General features: G+C 39.5%; 1 protein-coding gene across 3 annotated transcripts in view; it reads right to left on the reverse strand.

Annotated features, from left to right (window-relative positions):
• TRAPPC9 (trafficking protein particle complex subunit 9) overlaps nt 1-22978 on the reverse strand; it is a 528840-nt gene that overhangs the window by 304599 nt on the left and 201263 nt on the right. For 2 of the 3 annotated variants that reach the window (XM_061995017.1, XM_061995016.1), the window contains one exon: nt 22799-22909. The exons of the other annotated variant lie outside the window; for it this stretch is intronic. In XM_061995017.1, the coding sequence (XP_061851001.1) occupies nt 22799-22909 (111 nt within the window). The remainder of the gene's footprint in view (nt 1-22798; nt 22910-22978) is intronic. 3 annotated transcript variants of the gene reach the window in all.

Below are 22978 nucleotides of genomic sequence, written 5' to 3' on the forward strand. Positions count from 1 at the left end.
TAATAGAAGGGCATAAGCTATTTGTAATTTTTCTTCAGTAAAGCAAAACAAAACATTTTACCTGAGAGGAGGATACAAAAGAACTTAAAACAAATCCAAATTGAACAGTATTGAGGCAGTAAAGATATTTCTTCAATTTTAAAAAAGTTCAAACTCAAACAACCTTTGCTCTCAGAGAGCAGATATCAGCCACAAGCACTGCTATCATTTGAAAATGACAAATTCACACTTAATAAATTAACCTTTGAGTTATGAACCTCTAATTAGTTCCTGACTATCATAGAATGGGAAAATAAAATTCTGAACAGAACAAGTAATTTCTAATTTTTGCAACCTACTTCTAACACCTTTTTAAACAAAAGGGTAGGGAAAGTTAAGGGATACAAAAGGTGAAGAAAAGAAAAAGTCTCCATTGGGAAAAATACAAATTTAGTGAAAAAATCCCACATATATACACACACACAATCTACAAGTCTCAGCAGGTTCCCTGATGGCACCAAACTGGGAGCACTGGCTGATTCCCCAGAGGCTGTGCTGCCATTCAGTGGGATCTCAACCGGATTGAGAGTTGGGCAGAGAGGAACCTCATGAAGTTCAACAAGGACAAGTGCAGAGTCCTGCAGCTGGGAAGGAACAACCCCCTGCACCAGCACAGGCTGGGGATTGAACTGCTGGAGAGCAGCTCTGCACAGACACACCTGGGAGTGCTGGTTGATAAAAAACTAAATATGAGCCAGCAATGTGCCCTCATGGCCAAGAAGGCCAATGGCATCCTGGGATGCATCAAGAAGAATGTGGGCAGCAGGTCAAGGGAGGTTCCTCTCCCTCTCTACTCTGCCCTGGTGAGGCCTCATCTGGAGTCCTGTGTCCAGTTCTGGGCTCCTCAGCTCAAGAGGGACAGGGAACTGCTGGAGAGAGTCCAGTGCAGGGCCACCAAGATGATCAGGGGACTGGAACATCTTCCTTATGAGGAAAGGCTGCGGGAACTGGGGCTGTTTAGTCTGGAGAAGAGGAGACTGAGGGGAGATTTTATTAACATTTATAAATATCTAAATCGTGGATGTTAGGAGGTTGGGACATCCCATTTTTCTGTTGTATCTAATGACAGGACAAGGGGTAATGGGATGAAGCTGGAACACAAAGTTCTATTTAAACATAAGGAAAAACTATTTCAGTGTTGAGACGAGGAAGCCCTGGCACAGGCTGCCCAGGGAGGGTGTGGAGGCTCTTTCTTTCGAGATTTTCAAGACCCATCTGGACATGTTCCTATGCAACTTGATCTAGGTGGACCTGCTAGAGCAGGGGAGTTGGACTGGATGATCTCTAAAGGTTCCTTCCAACTCCTACCATTGTGTGATACTGTGAAAAGCGGCACTAATCTCTAACACAGGTCAGACATGAACAGAATGGATTAAAAGGCACTGCAGAAAGAACACCAATAAAAATAGGGATGTCAAGACAGATTTTGGGAAGAGTATTATTAAAATTTCCCATTAGCTACTGTAAAGAAAACACATGAAAGTGTTAGGGAAAATGACATCATGAACATAATGGAATGAATCTCCTGATTTTCAGGATATAGGCAAAAAGCTTGAATAGATTTCAAACAGTAACACCAACAAACACAGCTTTACAAGTGATAAAGAACAATTCAAAGAAGTATCTGAACTTGTTAACTTGAAAAGACAAGAACAGGAAAATACAAAAAGTCCTTTAAAACTATTTTTTTTAGAAGAGGGAGATTTGAAAAATAAGAGGCAAAAACTCATTAGGCTGGGCTCCAGAAAGGACAGTTCTTATTGGGCACCATACTTCTTGGATCAATGTCAGTTGAAGAAGGAACAACTCACTCATCAGCTGCTCTGGGGTGAACCTTCCTACTCCTTTCATCGTTCAGGTATGACTTCCATCAGAAGCAGAGATAAATGCTTGGAATTCTAAAACTGGTCTTCAAAGACATGTGAGTAGAAGGCACATAGCAGCTTAAATCAATCATGTTTAAGAAAACTCAGTCCTTAACACAAAGAGTATATTTAATACTCGGATCCTGTTCGTTGTCAAGTTACTATGTTCCTTAAAGACAATGGAACAAGTTATTTCAGGTGGAGATAAAACTCAGAAGCCTTTTTAACAAAACAAAAACAGAAGCTGAGGAAGTGTTTGATCAAAATCCTTCCCTTTAAGAGATTTTAGAGCACTACTTTTAATCCAAGAAGTTATTTCATAAGGAAGAATAATAATAAAACCTGTTTTATATGGATTACTGTTCACTCTTCTTCATCCTCTAATCTGAATTTCTCTATGTTCCTTGACAAACAATCAAAAAGCTCCAGTTATTTAGAGAATGTATATTTGATTCAACATCTTTCTTGGAATAGAGGCAGTAATTTTTCTCTTACCCCTCTACCATCAATGACTTTGACAGAACTTTTAGGAATTAAATCCATCTTTGAGATCTCTAGTCTTCAATTTACTGGCAAATTCAAAACTAAGTGGAGACAGAAGAGAAAAAAGCAATTGCATCAGACTTGTTTTGATAGAAAGCCAGATTCATAAAGAGAGCTTGGAAAGGTCAGGCAGAGCACTAATCCTCACCATAGCCATGAGATTTCAGGTTCTGATAATGAAAACAAAATCTCAGTGTTTAAATTGTATGCATGGCTTTGCAGCACGTGGAATTACCTTTTGCAGGAGTTCAGCCATTTCTTGATAAAATAATTAGATTTAATCACAGTAAAGTCTCAAGCTTCAGCTTCTGTCAGTTTGTTAAATATTTGGGAGGTGCAAAGAATCATGAATGGTCTTCCCACAACTTTGGTCTCTTAGGGAGGTTGTATTCTCTTGTCTACTGAGAGAGCTCTCTCTCTCTCTGGTGGTCTGGTACTTTTACCAGGGCTGGTATCCAATGGTAATAGACCTCAAACAAACTTCTGTAGGCCAAAAATGGTTTTAAATAAATATCCTGTGTATTTCAACCACATCTGTTGTCATTAATAAAGAAAAAACCTTCTGTAGTTCAAGCTGTCAGGAGCTTATGAGTTATATTTTCATTCATGAAGATGAAATTTAACATCACTTTAAACAAATTCATTTTTGTTGCAGATTTCATTAGACCACTACTTCTCTATAAGCTTTCACAATCCTCCTAAGGTGAGTCATTCACAAATTGGGTTTGTATGACAAGAAGACACAGCAATGTGTTAACTGCATCAGCATTCCATTCAGTTTCTAAGTCTGCTTAGTTATCTGAAAATGCCTAGATCTAGGATATAATACAGATTGCCAAGTAGATTCTGAAAACTCACTGAAATGCTAAACTACACTAACTGAAATTCTCCTAAAATGGGGAGTAAGAGTAACTCAGATTGAAACTCACTGTTACCTTTGACTTTTCTTCAGCACCTTCTGCTCATCAAAGGTTTGGGCAGTGTGTTAGTAATAAATAGGATCTCTTTCCTGTAGCTTTCACTCTAGGCAAGCCTTCTTCTGAGTATCACCAATAGCTCTTCCCAACAATCTCTTCCTCTGCAGCCACAGACAGCTTTGTTGCATACATTGATCAAGACGTTTCAACATCTATTTGGCATCCCAGGATGCCATTGGCCAAGAACATTGCTGGCTCAACAACAAATTTGCTGTTGTGACTTGAAATAATATTTTCTTCTTTTTCCATAACTTTGTATTATTTCTTCATCTTTTGTGAGTCCTGCAGCAGCAAGTATAAAACCTAAGTACTGATCAGAATCACTTTGTGTCACGGAGGCACACATAAAGGAGAAAGACATCCCATTGTCAATGGGTTTGTAAACAAAACAAAGATACAGAATTGCTGGGAAGAACAAAAATTACAGTTAATGGTCAACAGAGTGGAAAAAACACAAAAAGAAAAACTCTTCAGTAGGTGTTCATTCTTTTATGCAGCAAGTATCATTTGCTATACAAAAGTCAAGTCTAAATGCCTCAAAAGCTTGATAGATTTTACCAGCATGTGAACACTGTTTTCTTCAATTCATATTTAGTTTTAGATTCCCAGCAGGGCTCTGGCCTTTCCAGCACTGACCATGGGGACAAACAATTCACTTTCACCAATGCTGTGATGTTCTACGTGATGATAAATCATCATTTACATTTCTGACCACTATTACTGATGTATTTAAAGTACAAACTCCTGGAAATCTTCAAGCTGCTCTTTACAAATCCCACCTCTTGGTATCACCATGTTTATATCTACATTTGGCTATACAGTACATGTTCAGCTGCTGCCAGGGCAGTGAATTCAGCATTCAGCAATGGCTACAGCAAACCCAGATTATGCTTCTGCTCTTGGCACTTTCCTGCTGCGTGACAGCCAGAAAATCATTTACCATTTTGTCCTTTAGGCCCAAATCACAACATGCACTCCTTTTATAATGTACTTAAAACATATGAGAAGGAGTTTGTTATTCCAGTTCACCACCTGTTACATAAAAACACTGAAATTTCCAAACACTGGGCAAATTTCAGTTCTGAATTCTTTCCTGTTGAGACATACCAAGTGAAGAATGCAGGAAAATCTAGAAAGCTCCAACAGGGTTTTAGGAGTTGTAGTATTAAATACACAAAGAAAGAGAAGGAACTTTCTACAGAAGCACATTAAACTGGCTTCCCAGTGACAAAATATCAATTTTCTATCACACAAAGCTCTGTTACCTTCATTCTAAATTATATGAAAGGCAGACTTACTGTAAACAAGATATAAATCCTGTCCACTGACTTAGCATAGAGTTGGTCTCCATCATTCAACTTGAAGGAGGAGAATTAAAAATGTTGAAACCCAATGACAGTCTTCCAGATCTTTCAATTTGATTTTTCTATTGAGAAAGAGGCTTCTGGTCAAATTTATGCACCATAAAAAAACAGTGTTCAATGAAACATATACCTGCATAGCCTTACAGGAGGTAAAGAATTCCCAAATCTCCTTTATTGAAAACAACCCCACAAAAATCCATAGGGATCTTTCTGGCTTTATAGCAAATTTACATTCCCAGACACCAATTTACAGTCCTTGTAAATTCCTTGTGACAAGGCACAAAAAGAAAATGAAATTGTTCTAATAAGTTTGAATGAATGTGTTCTTGGGCTTCAAAGGAACTGAATGCATCTGCCTGAGCATTTCAGAAGTCAACTGTGAATAAACATTTCTTAAGTCAAGTTTGCTGTGCCCTAAACTTAAGTGCTCATCTGCATCAGGAAACAAGAAAGCTCAATGTTTAAAGGTCATGAAGTTAAGAGTCTTTCTCATACATCTCAATAGAAAGAAGGTCAAATGACTGCTTCTCTGCCTTTGGGTGAACTCTACCACACAGGAACTGGCTGAGTGTAAAACAGTGGGTTGAATGTGCAGCTGTATCCTTCACCTTACTGAAAAGTTGAGAATCCTCTGCCCTTTCCCTTCCTCTAATGGCACGGTTTGATTTACTCCTATCATGTTGCTTCTTTATGGCTACATTTTGTGCCTTATCATAGCTGTAATCACATTTTTTGCTGTTCAGCAGAACTGAACTATTCCTTCCACGCTATCAAAAGTCACAGTGCTTGAAAGCCCCCATTCTACTTGTAACTTTTCTGCTCTCCTGCTCTGTACCTATGAAATCAACACTCTGTGACTGCTCATCAAGTCACCGCTTCGCTGCCTGGGTCCCGAGCCTGAAAAACCTGACTGAAAGTCAATCAAGCAATTAAATTTGAGAGGTCTGAGATGCTGGAAACATTGTAGCAGTAGTCCTCTAAAACATCTACAGGAAATTAAACAATGATATCATCAGGCTATGAATAACTTTTTAATTCAACTTGCTGTACCAGCAGATGCCAGGTAACTGCATTTGTACTAATACAGCACCCGTCCCAGGTGCTAATATAGCACAAGGATAGCTCTTCTTATTGTGCAATCTTCTGTTTATTACAGACTTGCTTTAAATTAGCTTTTCAGGTCTTCAGGATATGGCTTATTTCCTCATATCTCTGCTGGTCGTAATATCTGGTAATAAACAACATGACTAATATTTGGTAATAAACAACAGTCGGAGCCTTGCGCAAACCGACATCGTGTTTCAAGAGTATCGATATTATTTCATAGCAAAACGTTTGAAGGACAAAACAGATGACATTTTAGTTACCACTGAAAGTTATGACTTAGACTTTTCTGACCAAGTCCTGAAGAAGAAAACAAAGAGTTTAGCTGCCAATTAGTCATTTTCTCTCCCAGAGCCATTCTGCCAATTCATTACATTTAGGATCTGTTGCTTAAATGGGGGAGGAGGGGTTGAGTTAAAAATAGCAGCAGTAAAAAAAGCCAATTAGTAGGAATTGCCACAATAACCTTTGTCAAGATAAATTTAAGGTATAAGGCTCGGTGATAGTTACTATGGCAACCACAGGCACTTGCAAGGTACCATTAATGAGAAATGCAGTATCTGTCACACAAGGAAGTAGATGCAGCCACAGCCTGACAGGCTATTTAAAGAAACTGGCTTTTTCCCTGCCCCCCTTTTTGCAAAGAGCAGCAGGAGAGTAAACTGCTACACAAGTAGCTCTAATATGTGTATTTTTCTAATTTTACATTCCCTTTCCCCTTCTTCAGTCACTGAACTGTTAAGAGCTCAATGTAAGCTTTATATAAATGGAACAGGTTAGATTTACAGACATTACCCAGGCTCTGGCTACTCTTTGCAGAATAATTTTAGCTCACAACTTGTACAAAACCTCCAGAGCAAAATGTGAAACGTTTCACCTAGGTACCCAAAAAAAGATACAGCCACAGGACTTGGAGTAAAATAATAGTTTGAAAAAGTGTGACAGGAGACATTTTTAAAGATAAATATCTGTAAAACAATTCATATAAATTCTCTTCTTTGCCCATACAGCTGTTAGTCTTTACAAAATATACCTTACGAGCTGGAAATTACCTCAGATATATGTCTCATATATTTTCCAGATACACATAAACAAGTATCAGTGTGAATAGCTTTAAAAAATGAATTTTCTCAAGTCACTCTCAAACCTGGACTGTCATTGGCACCACAAGCACCCTTATTAAAGCAAGTCTGTATTAACTCCTTACTGTACACAGAAAAGTCAATTCCCATCAGGACCCTAAATAACATCTTTTTCCAGACTGTGAAAAAATAAGATGTGTGCTGCTACAACTCCTTGGTACCCACCTGGATTTCTTTAAATAATATATCTCCTAAAACCAAAGCACTCCAGAGAGCAGACTGAGAAAGCCAGATTAATGGTAGCTTGTGATTTAAATAGGTTAAATGTGGAATTGGCAACTCAGCAGCCAAGCTTTCACACTGGTATTAGCAGGTGTTAGATCTCCTTGAAGCTGTGAAGTCTCTGCCAACTCATCAAGAGATGCACAACTCATTTACACCATATTGATATCAAAGATAGGGCTGAGAACAAAGACTTCCCAGTGAGTAAACCCTGGAAGTAAACTTTGGCATCAGAATGTGTAATTTACATGTTAGGCCCTTCTTTCTCAAGGGGAGATGTTTCGTCTGAGATACATCCTCTCCTGGGTTTTTACCACTCATTTCACACCAACTACTAGAAGAATTAATATTCTGCCAAGTGTTCTGTGGAGTTGACATATATTTCAATTTGAACTGAAAAAAAAATAGACAACAAATAAACACTTCAGGAAAAACACAGATGACTTAGTAAATTTTTACAGCAGGAGTAATTTAGAGAGAACAATTTCCTCATGAAGCAATGACTCAGTAGATTCTTTTTTCCAAAACAGGATTATTTTCTGGAGACTTATACTGCAAAGAGGAAAAATTTCTTCAATTCTATTAAAGGCAAATAGCCACACTAAACCACTGGCCAAAGCATTCTGCTATACTGGATGTATCTAGTTTCAATACAGACTTGAATTTATCCAGAAGAGCATTTTTTATTCTGGGGTGTAATTCATAATGGCTTCAGCTGACTACCAACATTATAGCATAGGGTGCTGTCTCTGCTTGCCCACTGCTTTCCCCCCTCAGTCCAAGGATAGACCTACAACTAGCTGATTGGCACTGGTACAACTCATGGGATAGAAGATTCAGACAGGAAGAGGAAAATAGGCAACTGGGGAAGGGAGAAATATGAGCATTTGAAGAACATGAAAGAGTACCCATCATCAGTGAAGAAAATATGTATTCCATCCCCAAACAATCTAGTTGAAACAGGCTCCAACCCCTTAGCAGCTCCTCTCCTTAAAGCTGCACTTCAGAAGTGCAAACCCTGCACCAACTGCAGGAGACAGGAAGAGATCTGCAGACAACAGCAAAACCTTCACCAAGAAGTAAATAATTTAGTTTGTGAAGATACGAATCGATAAACCAGTTTCCATTTAACCACCTTACCAAGAGTTACATCAGACACTAAAACTTTAATCCCATAATAGAAAGCAAAATAAAGAAGATGCTACTAATCATCTCAAGCTGTTAAACCTGAAATAGTTTTATAATTTATTCTTCAATTTACAACGTGTACTTGCTTTTCTTTCCTTTTTTCCCTCTCAAATAAAACAGTGTCTATATCTGTCTCTCTCACTAGGTTCCATTTTTGCAAATATTTTCTTCCCAGCACTTTCTTTGAACTTAAACAGTTTTCAGAGATCACCTCCTCATTTGGTGAGGCTGTACCAAAGAAGTGAAAACATCCTATCCTGTGTTGATACATCTCAAAGTGATGGTTGTTTTGTGATCTCTAAAGATCCCTTCCAACCCCTACCATTCTATGATTGTTTTGGTTTCAACTAGTATTGAACTGTGGGCAGCATTTTCATAGATGTATTAAAACATGCATCCAATTCCTAAGAGCTAAAAGACAGCACAGAGCTCATCATTCACTAAAGTTTGGATTCTTTTTCCACCTTCTTCATCACTTTAGATTTATTAAGACTGAAGTTCACCTGGCAATTTATTACCCCGTCCTTCTGAAGCTCCTTGCAGTCAGCTTCCTTCCTCCTTTACAGCCCTGAGTTTACTGTCAATGACCTTCCCAGCCCACTGATCACACCTCCTCCCACACAGCTTCCAAAGAGGCTGAGCAGAGCAGAGCTCAACCCAGATCTCAGAACAACTTCAATGATGACTTGATCTTTACAAGTGAATATTCACTCCTCTGTCACCTTTCTCTTAATCAAATATTAACAATGATGTCCACAAGTCATAAAATCACCCCCTCTCCTAAACTGGACAGGAGAGAGAGAGAAACATTATGAGTTGTGAGCTGAGCTAAGGACAGAGAGATCGCTCAGCAATTAGCGTCACGGGCAAAACAGGCTCAACTTAGGGAGAAAAAGGTTTGATTTATTAAAGGAATAATAAGGACAGGGAGATGAGAAATAAAACTAAATCCTGAAACACCTCCCCCCACCACTCCCTCTTCCCAGGACTCTCCTTCCCTCCCCACAGCAGCACAGAAGATGGGGGATGGAGGTTGCAATCAATTCATTACAGATGGGCTTTGCCTCTGCTGCTTCTCAGGGGGAGGCCTCCTCACACTTCCCACTGCTACACTGTGGGGTCCTCCCCACAAGAGACAGTCCCTCACCAATTTCTCCAGCGTGGGTCCTTCCCATGGGCTACAGCTCCTCATGAACTGCTTCAGCATGGGGCTGCCACAGGGCAGCTCCTCACACCCTGCCCCACCAGACAGAAATCACAGCACTACAAGTTTCAGAGTTAGAGTTCCTCTCCCTCAAGTAGCAGTCCTTCTGATGGCCAGAAGATTAAACAACTCCAGTGACCTCTGTGTTTGAGAACTGTCTGATATTCTTTAAAAATCCAAAGCTAAAGAAGAATTCTTCATTTGTATTGCAGTTGTCAACTGTTAGAAAACACGTTAGAAGCCACAGACGTGAAAACTGAGCAAATGCTCTTCAAACTGCAATGTGGACTAAGAGCATTCCAAGCTATGGTGGGTAAGACACCATAGAGCAGAGAGACAGAGAGGCCAAAGAGGAAAGATGATGGATTTAACATCATTACATTCCCTGCCAAGATTACACCTTTCTGTAAGGAAAATCATACATTGTATGCAAACTTAGCAGAATATTGTTTGGGGAGTTGAATTTAGAACCTATAAATCCTTGCATTACTCCAAAGAAGGCTTCAATTTTTTGCCTTACAATCAGAAGGAAAGCCAGAAAACAGGAACTCCATTGCAAACCAGCTTCTGGAGACATCTTTATAACTGCCAAATGAAAGAACCATTAAAAAATGGCTTTTACGTAACATCTTTACGTGATGTTTTCAGATCACTGTTGTTTAAGCTTTTGTCTCCAGTTAATGAAGGAAGAAGTACATGGATGTCAAGACTGAAGAAGAAATGCAAGCTGCTGAAGCACTAGTTTTAAATGATTGTTCTCTTTTAGGAAAGACTCCTAAACCTGCTATTTTAATTATACTTTTGATCATCTAAAATAAATTAATAGGAATTGGGTGTTTTCATTTCCAACTTGAGGAAATCTACACTGTACCAGCATGATCTTTACAGAACATCAGAAAACAGGCAGAAAGCCAAATCAGTGCAACATCAGAGTGCAACCTTAATAAATCCTTTGGCCATTAAGGCAGACACAACTGGCAGCCACTCAAGGCAATCCTCTTTCATCCCATTAATGCAGTCACCATGTCACCACAACCAAAAAACACAGCAAGTGCTCCTAAATACAGTGAGCTATAGGCTAAATTAATCTATCTGCCTACAGATACCTATCTAAGCAGTTGTGACCTGCAGCTGTATCTACACTCAAATGCTCACTCTTTTACTGGTAGTGTGAACAAAAATGTCCTGAAACAGAGTCTCCTTCCTTACAGGTCTTCCTATGAGACCTGATCTATCTGAACCTGCTCCTGCAGGGGGCTTGGACTAGATAATCTCTAAAGGTCCCTTCCAACCCCTACCATTATATGGTTTCATGTTTGGCAGTTTTTCCCACCAAAACCCCACAATGGTTAATTAGGAAATGAACTAAAACTACTCTGTTATCTTCACCATCTGAACCTACAGCTCTAAAGGTTCTACACTTCCTTATCCCCTTTACTCCCTATTTCCAAGTCTCCAAACACTGAATTAGAGCAACTTCACTGGAAAATAAATTCTAGTTCAATTTTTCATTTGTTACAATGAATATATAAGACATGAGGTTTTAGATGTGAGAGAACAGAAAAATTAATGCATCTGATTGGACCTACAAAGGAGAATTGTGAAGATACATTCTACACCCAATATCACATCGCTGAAAACAACAAATAAGCCTGGAGGCCAAGAGCCTTACCGTGAAGTGGTACTGTGTCATCTCTAACAGCAGCAAAAATAAGGAGAAAAGGGTAAGGAAAGGAATTAATCCTCTGGGGGGAAAAAAAACCCAAATAGAATGACAGAATAGGACACATGTGGGGATGACAAAGTCTTACAGGACAAAAGAAAGAGACAGATGAACCAATTCATATCGGCACATGCCCATAACACCGCTGGCTGTGGGAGAAATGAGTGAGCTCATCAATGTGTGGGTAGAGTTTCAAATCAAAGATATTTGGTTGGAAGACACCTCTGTAGGTCATGCAGTTTAGACCCCAAAGCAGAGCTAGCCTGGAAGTCAACCACAAAGACCCACTTTTGCAGCACAAACGATACTCATTTTTCAGAGACCTGTTCCCATCCAGGCACACAGTGCTTGACCTATAATGCCTTAGGCAGTGCTGCATTCAACTGGGTAAGAAAGACCTATGAAATAACCTCTGCAATAACAATGCTTGCAGCCTACCTTGAATTTACACTGTAAGGCAAGTCTGCAGAAAGAAATTTGGGCCATGCCAGCTGTATGAGCAGAGCTGCAGATATGCACTTCTCTCCTTGTCTGTGCTCATCTCCACAGCACCTCTTTTTGCCTTGTGCTTGTTTATCATCATTTCACTTACTATTCTTAGGTTTCTAACTTGGAGTTAAATAAAATGAGACAGAAACAGCCTATCTCAGGTTTGCAGAACACTCGGTGGGTTCAGGACAAGCCAGAAATTTTGATTAAGTTCCCATCTCACAGAAATAGTGACAAACACTGTGAGAAAAAAAACAATGTAGACTAACAATACTTACTCTTCTCCTACAGTGTTCAGAAAGTTCACTAGAAAAAGAACAGATAAACCCCACATTTTCCATGGAATCATTTCTTCCTGTAACTATTTACTGAAGGGACTAATTCTCAGTCGATAATAGTTGAAAACATTCATCTTCATTCTCCACTTTTTTCCACCATTCATTCACATTGAGACATAATTTTTATAAACCCCAAGACAAATCTATTGGCTTGAAAATGTGTTGAATTAAGGGCAAGAACAAGTCACTTTAATCAGGACATCCTTCAGTGTCTTTTTCTGTTTATCTTATTACTCTATATATGATTTGTTTTTACGTTCCCACTTCTTCTTTCACATATCTTGCATCGAAATGAAAACTCAATTAAAAAGTATCAGCACTTCAGCCAAATTTTCAACAGGCCTGCAACTTGGCAAATATTTTCAAAAACTATTGGTCTAGCACCCAAAAATCTCAACAAATAACTCATTTTTCCAAATATTGGTAAAAATGAATGAAGGAAAAGGTCTGGTTTCTTTTATTAAAAGAGCCCTTTCTGAACAATTTCTAAATCTGAATTCTGAAATCAATCATTCTGAACTTCTTTAAGAGATACCTTTGGAACATTGCACTTTCTACAAGCTGTCATCTATGATTTAAGAGGAAAATAAAGATGACTGTTTTGGACTTTGAGTGATTTATAGATCATCTAAAACTAGAATAGCAACCTCTTAGGAAATGTGTGTGATAGTTTGTATAAGGGTCAATGTATAATGTTTATGCTGTGTCCTATTAGACTTGATAAATCCTGTCACAGAGCAACTTGGCCTGCACTAACAAACCTCCTGTTTCCCTAGTTGCATACACAGAATATTAGAAATAGTGCAAATTGGGTGTCCTGAGGTCAAGTCAACATTCAAAGAGGTCAGAAAAACTGCCATGTAGGCGAGATCCAGCAACTCAGTGACAGAAAACAGTCTCTTCATTTGGACCTACTTTTGAAGAAGAAGGAAGAGCAGATGCTGATGAGAAGTGATATAATAGCAAAGCAGTTGCCTAACCAGTGTAGCATCTTCCACCTGATATGATGAACACACTGAGTCTTTCAAATGAAGCTGGAGGAGAAGAGCAACACCTAATACAGACACATCTGAGAAAGTCTACTCAAAGGGAACATCTCCATACGAGCATTAGAGAAGGGAGGTTTATCTGTGTTCCAACTATTGACAGAAACAGAAATGCTTAAATTGAAATGCAAAACGTAGGCATATAACATAGACATATACATTGGGAACAAAAGGATGATACTGCACTTGGGAGGCACCAGTATCTATTCACATATTTGTTCCTGGAAAACCTACATAGGCATTTGTTTTCCCCATCATCAATTACAGGGACAGAATACTGGAAAAGGTCTTCCAGTTGGAAAGTGGGGTAATTGCAGGCAAGTCATCAGCAGTCATGCCAAGGGTAATTAGAAGCAGTCAGGTTCCTCTCACATCTCTGTGAGGAAGGCTGATGAACAATCTGATGATGTCTGAAGTCTGGAAATCTCTTCAATTCTACTATATTTATAGACAGCTCAAAGCTCAATTTTTCTTGATGTCCTCACCTCCATTAACCTTTAAGACAGCCCTTCTCTGCCTCCAGCTTCATCGAATACATTAATAACCCCTTTTCAATTTTACTGCACATACCAAAGCCAAGTCAATGGCTGTGTCACTTTCATCAGTTATCTGTGTTTTCTATCACTGGCTCTCCTCTTTCTTGTGTATGTGTGACCAGAACTGAATGTCAGAATTCTCACTCCTTATTCCCTATTTGCCAGTCGTGCTCGCAGACCAGATTTGGCTTTTTGCAGTACATGCACACTGAGGACTCACAGCCACTCTGCCATCAGCCATCATGCCTTTGCATCTTACCAAGGAATCAGAACCATAGAAGAGCCAAAGTCTGAAGGGATCTCAAAAGAGCATCTGAACTAACTTTTCATAGGAAGCATTCCCCTTTCAAGGGAAGGAATTCCTTGAGTGCTCTAACTAATAACACAGTCCAAAACTGAAATTTCCCTTTACTAATCTTTCTATTGTTCTTTACTTTTTCATTATCCTGTTTATTATTTTGCCAGCCTCTAATTTTTGCAGATTCTTCTTTGTAAAGTGCTTTGAAATAAATATGAGCATTAGAACTCCATCATAAAATCATAGAGTGCTTTCAGCTGGAAGAGCCCTCTAAGCTCATAGAGCCCAGCCTTTGTCCCAGCCCTATCAGCCACCAGCCCTCAGTGCAACATCCACCCATCTCTGAAACCCCTCCAGGGATGGTGACTCCAGCACCTCCTTGGGCAGCTGTTCCAATGCCTGACAACCCTGGCACCAAAGAAATTCCTCCTCACATCCAGCCTGAACCTCCTCTGGTGCAACTTGAGGCCGTTTCCTCTTGTTCTATTGCTTGTTACTGGGGAGAACAGACCAACCCCTGTCTCAGTACAGCTTCCATTCAGGTAGTTGTAGAGAGCGAGAAGGTCTCCCCTGAGCATTCTTTTCTCCAGGCTAAACAGCCCCAGATCCCTCAGCCCTTCCTCATATGAGGTGTGCTCCAAATCCTTTCCTAGCTTGATAGCTGCCTCTGATCCTCTCCAGCACCTCAATGTCCTTCTTGTAGAGAGGGGCCCAAAACTGGACACAAGATTCGAAGTACAGCCTCACAGTAATCAAGGTGCAGCCTCAATCACACTATGAATCTGACCAGTGCTAGATATATCACCCTTCCCTACCCAAACAAACATTTTCCTTTTCAAATAATTAATTATTCACTCCAAATTATGTAATCTATGTAAAGACTGGTTTGCTATTAGCAAACTAAAAAGGAAAATTAAATGTGTATTTTCAAAACATCAAATAAAAGAGAAAATAAAGAACACTACACTGAAAAGTGCAGATGATTTCCATGTTTTAGTTAATGCAGCCTTTGATATTGTTTACTTTGACTTGAAGTTCTCAGAAATTTCCTGCTTGCCATGGGTTTAACATGAAGACCCAAGGAAATTACCGTGACATTTTATTTTCTCTTGGTGACAGTATGCAAAGCCTTAGTCATAGCAGCTTTGTCTTTAAAGCAAACTGTAACAGCAACGTAAGGAAAAAATCATTAATCTCTCACAGAGACAACATGCCCTGTTATAAACAAATGCACAAATTAAACACTGACTTGGCAGCTACGAGAAATAACAATCATGATTTACTGACACATGGGCAATAAATTTATTGAGGGAACTTATGGTATAAAAAGGAGAAGAATTTTTAGTTCTCTTACCCTTTAGATGAGGTCTTATTTCCAAATGTTTTCTAACATGCATGTGCATTGTTGACTAATACTGCAGAAACTTCAGTGGATCACATCACAGACTTCACAGCTCAATTAATCAACACATTTACATAAAATAATGAAGCAGTAGTCAATGACCCTCATTAATAGTATGCAGACAAAGGGCTTTTTAAAAAAGCTTTGCTTTCCATGGATGAAACACCACACTAGATGATGAGAAGTATAAAAATGAAAATGATAGTATTTTTTCTTTAATTATTTTCGACTCATTAGAATTTAACAAAACAAGTATTTAAAAACAGGTGAAGTCAATACACACAAAAATTCTATACTGCAGCTCTAAAAAAACCCAGCTAAGCTTACTACAGTGGATATGTATATGCAAACTCACTCATTTAACCCTACAACCCTGCTGAAAGGCAGGAACTGCCAACCCTGCAAGATGCTTGGCAGTACTTATCTTGTGAGTGTTGACTTTGTTTTTTCTTTCACTTAAGAAAAAAATAGGCTGAAGAAACGTTACAGTGACAGAGAGGCCAGAATTCTCTCGTGTTATTTGACATCAGTACTCCCATGGGCCACCAGCACTTGCCAGAACTCATATTTTCACAGAATCAAAGAATAGTAGGCTTGGAAGGGATCTTTAGAGACCATCTAGTCCAATCCCCCTGCAGAAGTAGGTTCACCTAGATCGGGTCGCATAGGAACATGTCCAGGAGGGTCTTGAACACCTCCAAGGAAGGAGTCCTTTGAATTAGTAATAAAAATATTTCAGCATTTATGCTGACCTGTACCTGTGATACACCCATCCAGAAGCTTTGAAGCTTCTTAATATTCTCACTAAAAAACTTAAGATTTCATTCCAGCATCTAATGGAGAATATATCTTCTCTGGTAAGGAGGATATCTGTATGATCCTCCACAGCTTCTCCATGCATTTGATCCTTTTTTTCCCCAGCCTGTTCTTACTCAAGTCCTCTTGGCTCATGGCTTCTTAACTCCTCATTCTAGTCCTGTCCCTGGGCAGTCCCAAGCTTTAATCCCTATGGGCCTCAAATCAAAGCCAAAGCAGTCTGGAAACTCTCTTGTCTAAAAGGGTTACATCTACAGCCACCAACTATGAAGTCTCATTACACAGAGGACTTTAACAACTCAGTTGTCCTGTACCACAAGGATAGATGAGAGGACTGATGTACTCAGACCATCACCATCATAAATCTTCCACTGACAATGTTGTTTGCCATTCCAGAATGCCAGACACACTGTGCAGAGAATGGAAATGTAAAGGCAATGCAGGGTATGTTGTACAAAATGAGATATCCTGGGGCACATAACGAGATAACATCTATTACCATAAATTATGAAGTGATTTAGACATAAATGAGGGTTGTCATGAAATTTAATTTTAATGGTCTGATAATCAAGTAAGAAACACAATAATTACCATACCTCAGCTTTTCAATAAATTAAAATCACTGCTAGTGGTAACACGTTTTTGTGAACGTATGTAATACAATTCCCTTCCACCAGCTGTCTGTTATATTTCTCCATTTCAGAACACCCTGCTGAATGCCATATCATTGTGATAAATAAGTTCAGATTTGCTGCTGATTACATTCAAAACATTTCTACATTCATATAGCAAAGCCTGTTCAACAGTGTGCTCTTGAGTAGAATCACAGAATGGTAGGGGTTGGAAGGGACCTTTAGAGATCATCTAGTCCAACCCCCGTGCAGAAGCAGGGTCACCTAGATCAGGTCAGACAGGAACATGTCCAGACGGGTCTTGAAGACCTCCAAGGAAGGAGCCTCCACAACCCCTCTGGGCAGCCTGTGCCAGGGCTCCCTCACCTCACACTGAAATAGTTTTTTCTTATGTTTAAGTGGAACTTTTTGTGTTCCAGCTTCATCCCATCACCCCTTGTCCTGTTACTAGCTACTATAAAAAAAAAGGGATGTCCCAACCTCCTGACACCCACTCTTTAGATATTTATAAATATTAATGAGATTCCCCCCTCAGTCTCCTCTTCTCCAGATTAAACAGCCCCAGTTCCTGCAGCCTTTCCTCATATGAAAGATGCTCCAGTCCCCTGATCATCTTGGTGGCTCTGCACTGGCCTCTCTCTGGCACTTTCCTGTCCCTCTTGAGCTGAGGAGCCCAGAACTGGACACAGGACTCCAGATGAGGGCAGGGCACCAGGGCAGAGTAGACAGGGACAAGAACCTCCCTTGACCTGCTGCCCACACTCTTCTTGATGCAACTCAGGATGTCATTGGCCTTCTTGCCCACAAGGGCACATTCAATGGCTCATGTTCAGTTTATTATCAATCAGAACTCCCAGGTTTCTCTCTGCAGAGCTGCTCTCTAGCAGGTCAATCCCCAGCCTGTACTGGTGCAGGGGATTGTTCCTTCCCAGCTGCAGGACTCTGCACTTTTCCTCGTTGAACTTCTCAAGCCGGTCAAGATCCCTCTGAATGGCAGCTCAGCCTCTGGGAATCAGCCAGTGCTCCCAGTTTGGTGTCATCAGGGAACTTGCTGAGGGTACACTCTGTCCCCTCATCCAGGTAATTGATGAAGATGTTGAACAAGATTGGCCCCAGAACCACCCCTGTGGAACTCCACTGGCCACAGGCCTCCAACTTGATTCTGTGCCATTGATCACGCCCCTCTGGGCTCTGTCATTCACAGTACTTCAATAAATAGCTCTACAGACAGAAGGCTCTGCTAGAATAGAAAAACATCTGAAGGCTGAACTTCCCAATAACATATGTGAGAGAACTTGTTTCTCTTTTAATCATGTGAAGTATATTCAACTGGACAGATTAATAAAACATGTAGACATCATAGTATGGTATATCAAATATATTATTCATTAACTGAAGACATTTCCAACATCTCAGCACAGAATGACAGAACCATAGAATAGCTTAAGTTCGAAAAGACTTTTAAGATCCACCGTGTTGACCTGTTAATCCAACACTGCCAGAACCACCACGAAACCATGTCCCCTCAGCACCACAGCTACATGGGATCCCCTGCAGGGATAGGGACTCCACCACTGCCCTGGGCAGCCTGTGCCAATGCTTGACAACTATTTCAGGAAAGAAGTTTTTCCTCATATCTAATTTAAACCCCCCATGGCACAATTTTAGGTCTTTTCCTCTTGACCTGTTGCTTGTTACTTGGGAAAAGAGACCAACACCTACCTTGCCACAAACTCCTTCCAAGTAGTTGTAGAATCACCCACTGCAGCCAGAACTATAGTAACTTGTCTGATAACTTTTTCTCAGGACATCAATTGTCCAATATATCTCCCTGTGGATATTAAAGCTTAAGAAAAGTTCTTGCAGATGGAAACCTCAAAAAAATATTTTAAATCTAGCTTTGTAATAAACCCCAGATTTATTTCCAGTTTAACAAAGCACCTTTCAAAGTCCTTGCTCCTGGCTTTTCTTCAACACACTACATCACAGGAGAGTGAGGGCAAGTTTCCTTTCCTCTCCTTCGAATGAGTCTTAGTTTTCTCTCCTCCCCACTACAATCTTCTCAGAAGAAGAGAGTTCAAAGTAAAACAACTCACTAATGGCCCCACTGTGGTCCATAAAGGAACATTTTAAGTCACATGGAAACCAAGAGGAAGATCCCCAAGTACCATCTTGGGGTACAGGAAAAACAAATGAAAGTTTGATCCTTTCCTTCGGTGTGTCTGCAGAGAACATTGCAATAGAACACAGCAAAATGAGTGAATAAAACAATCACTGTGCGCAAATATCATTTCTTACTACAAAACCACAGGGTGCAAAGCACATGTTCATCCTAAAATAGAGGGAAAACAGTGTAGTTTCAAAGCAGCACTGCTTATATACATATCTGAGAACAGTTGCAATGCACACACTACATATTCCAATCAATGGCTTCAAAATTACAGTAAATTGTAAGCTTAAGGTTTTCTGAAAGCTAAAACAATAAGCTTCACTAGTCAGCAGAATAATCTTATTGTACAAGAAGGTATGTATTTTACAGACACTATTTTAATGGCCTAATGGTCACTTTTCCTAAATAGTATAATACTATTTTTTCCTGCCGCAAGCAGTGCTACTGTAACAGCTCTTAATTCCCTGTCTCTAAGTTAATTGAGGCAAACTTCACTTCAGACTTAAACATAAACACAAAAGACAGAGAACACGACGAGGCTGGAGTGCACCAAATGTTATGGATGCCATAAGACAGACACCAGGGACTGACCTGCCTGGACTCAGCCAGATTTGGCAGTGTCAGTACTGAGCAGCTGATGATCCCAGACTTTCTTCTGTCATTTCTGCTTCCATTTCCTCCACCCTCCCCATTCCCAGCACCGTGGCCAACTGTATACCTTTGTTACAAACCAAATAGGTTACAGAAAGTGCTTTAGCATCCAGAGCCTTCCATCACCATTGTTCATTTTTCATAAAAGCAACTGAAGATTCTCTGGCAAATTCCCTCTCACTGAGCAGTAGCCACAGTAGCCACAGCAATGGCTCCATAACATGGAAAAGTGAAGCAACAAGAAAGCCAGTGGCATCCTGGCTTGTATCAGAAACAGTGTGATCAGCAGGACCAGGGTAGTGATTGTCCCCTTGTACTTGGCATTGGTGAGGCAGTACCTCAAGTGTTGTGTTGGACACAGTTCTGGGCCCCTCACTAAAAGAAAGACACTGAGGTGTTGGAGCGTGTCCAGAGACAGGCACCAGAGCTGGGGAAGGGTCTGGAGCACAAGTCTGATGACGAGCAGCTGAGGGAATGGGGGTTTTTAGCTTGGAGAAGAGGAGGCTGAGAGGAGATACAATCACTCTCTACAGCTACCTGAAAGGAGGTTGTAGTGAGGTGGGAGTCGATCTCTTCTTTCCAGTAATGAATGATGGGGCACGAGGAAATTGGCTGAAGCTGTTCCAGGAGAAGTTTAGACTGGACATTGGGAAGACCTTTTTCACCAAGAGGGAGTTGTTAGACACTGATGCTGGGCCAGAGAGGTGGTGAAGCCATAATCCCGGGAGATATTTAAGAGACTCGTAGGTGAGGTGCTGAGGTATGTGGTTTAGTTTAGTGACGGGCTTGGCAGCGTGAGGTGAGTGGTTGGACTCCATCTTAAGGGTCTTTTCCAACCATAATGATTCAATGATTCTAACATATCAGATTTCCAAGTTATTTCACTTTCTAAACACACCAAGTGGGAAACAGAGGCAAGTGCAGGCAGGATGCAGCATTATCCCTCTTTTTATGTCTGTAGGCAGACAACATGAAAAAAGTTCTAGTCTCTAGTAGAAAAATAAGAACAACAACAAAGAAAACAATTTCCTGGTATCTACACTTTATCAGGACAGGAGATTTCAAAATGATAGTGATGAATGGAGAGAGAGTAAATTAGAAAAGGAAGCAAGAGTGACCAAAACTGGCAAAAAAAAGGTTATAATTTAAAGTGGAATGAGGAAAACACCCAGAATGAGAATGGAATCAAAGATACAGAGAAGAAAAAAAACCTAAATATGACTGAAGAGTCTCTCCTTAAATATTGATTTCCAAAGAAAAAGTGATAAAAGGAGAATCTAAGAATAAGTCTCACTGAAGAGCTGTGAATATTTGGACTGAAAATCCTTGTTTCGAATGCAAACTCCTGAGAATGATAGTCCTGTGTTAAAAAAGAAAGATCTAAAAGGATTGCTCAAAAAGGGGGAGGGAAGCTTTCTAATTTCTCATTTTCATTTTTAAGATTACTAAAAGCCCTTTGCTAGAAAGAGGAAACATTTTAAGGCCTAATTTTAAGGCTTAGTTGTATGTTCCACCTAAGTTTCTGTAGCAGATTCATCCCACTAAAACTTTAAATTCTAAGCAACGTTAAGTCCTCTACAGAAATTGTTACCATTAAAAGGACTCATCATTCAAGAAATAGGTAACAAAAGAGTTCATAACTGACAGAAAACTCAGTGCAATTTGTAACCGTTTTGCATTAAGAATAAAAACCTTTAAAAGGTTTAAATACCTGCCACAAATACACCATCCACTTTGATATATGACTGTTTCAGAAGACTCATTGAAATGGTTTATAGCCACTACAATAGAATGATTTAAGGGTATTTAAATTATTAAATCTATAAGAAAATAAAAGTAATTCAATCAACAAGATGCAAAGTCATTTCAGAGCCTTATTTGTAGCATTATTTCTACTTGTTCCATACTGTCCCTAAAATTGGAAGTGAAAAATCTCAAGTGGTTGTTAACCAACTACAAAAATAATGCAAGAGATATAACAAAATTACAAAACAATATGGATAAGAACTGGAACATTTGGGGGGATGTTTAAGCTGCTTTTAAGACAAGAAAACAAGCCAATTCTTTCTAACTAGAAGGAACAAGCACTGTGTGATATTTTTGTCTATTCCTTAATGAAGTAAAATTGAGACAATTCAGCCTTAGGTCAGGTCGATGTATTTTTTTTGTAGTTGTGCTTTTGGAGTCACTAAGGCAAAAAGCATTCTGAATTTGCTGCTATTGTTACCTGCCCCCTACTTCTTTTTGACAATGTGATTCATGTGGCTCTAGTTTGAACTGAGATTGGAGAAGATGAAAGTATATCTCTTTAAATATGTTTATCAATAGCATGCCTTCAAACTGCAGTGCAAATCTCCCAAAGAAAGGAGACCAAATGGAAAAGTTTCCCTCTCCACACCTCAATCCTTTTGAGAGGAAAATGGTGTCATATAGATGTAATGAAGGAGATAAACCAAGTAACCTAGGGTACAGTCAGCAGTTAGAATGCTAAGTATGTATACTATGGCAAATAATTGTTATAGTTAGCTCCAAAATGAACTTAACATTAAAGTAGGGTTGTAAGAACCAATATGCATAATAGCCTACTTAATCTAAAGATTTTTCTCCATAGAGATTGTGATTTCTTTTTCTTGAATTCTGTTTTTCTTTCCTGCAGTTTTCTTTCTACAAAACCTGATGAAACGGCTGGGAAACCACATCAAGAAAACAGTATTTAAATTGAGAAAGGATAATGATTTAGTGTGATCTGGTTTTAATATCACAACCACGAAAATTACATTAAAACATTGTACAAAAACAAGTTAAATAAGCTTCACACCTCAGAACTAACTATTTTGTGTCTCATTCTTTGTATCTCATTCACAGATGAAAGAAATGAACTTAAGATACTGCTAGAACTCAGTGACATGTCTTAAAGAAAATATAACTCTCATATTGTTTGACTTGTGTACAATATTTGGAAAGAAATATAGGCCTCAAACATCATCAGTTATGTATAAATAAATAACAGGATTAAACCCAAGGCCCTTTTAATACTGAAAGCACTTACCGCTGGCATTCCCCAGCATGCAGAATTAAATCTTCGTTATTCCTAGCACTGATGGTCAACTCGTGCTCTGTAGAATTAAAGACGTCAAGAAGTAGATGGCATTGCCGAGTGCTGTTCAGATAGGGGGGAGAAAAGAATAGCAGAATTTCAACAACACACCACAGGCAACCAGAGTGCTTT

This window comes from Colius striatus, chromosome 4 (assembly GCF_028858725.1).
Source record: "Colius striatus isolate bColStr4 chromosome 4, bColStr4.1.hap1, whole genome shotgun sequence".
Lineage (NCBI taxonomy): Eukaryota > Metazoa > Chordata > Aves > Coliiformes > Coliidae > Colius > Colius striatus.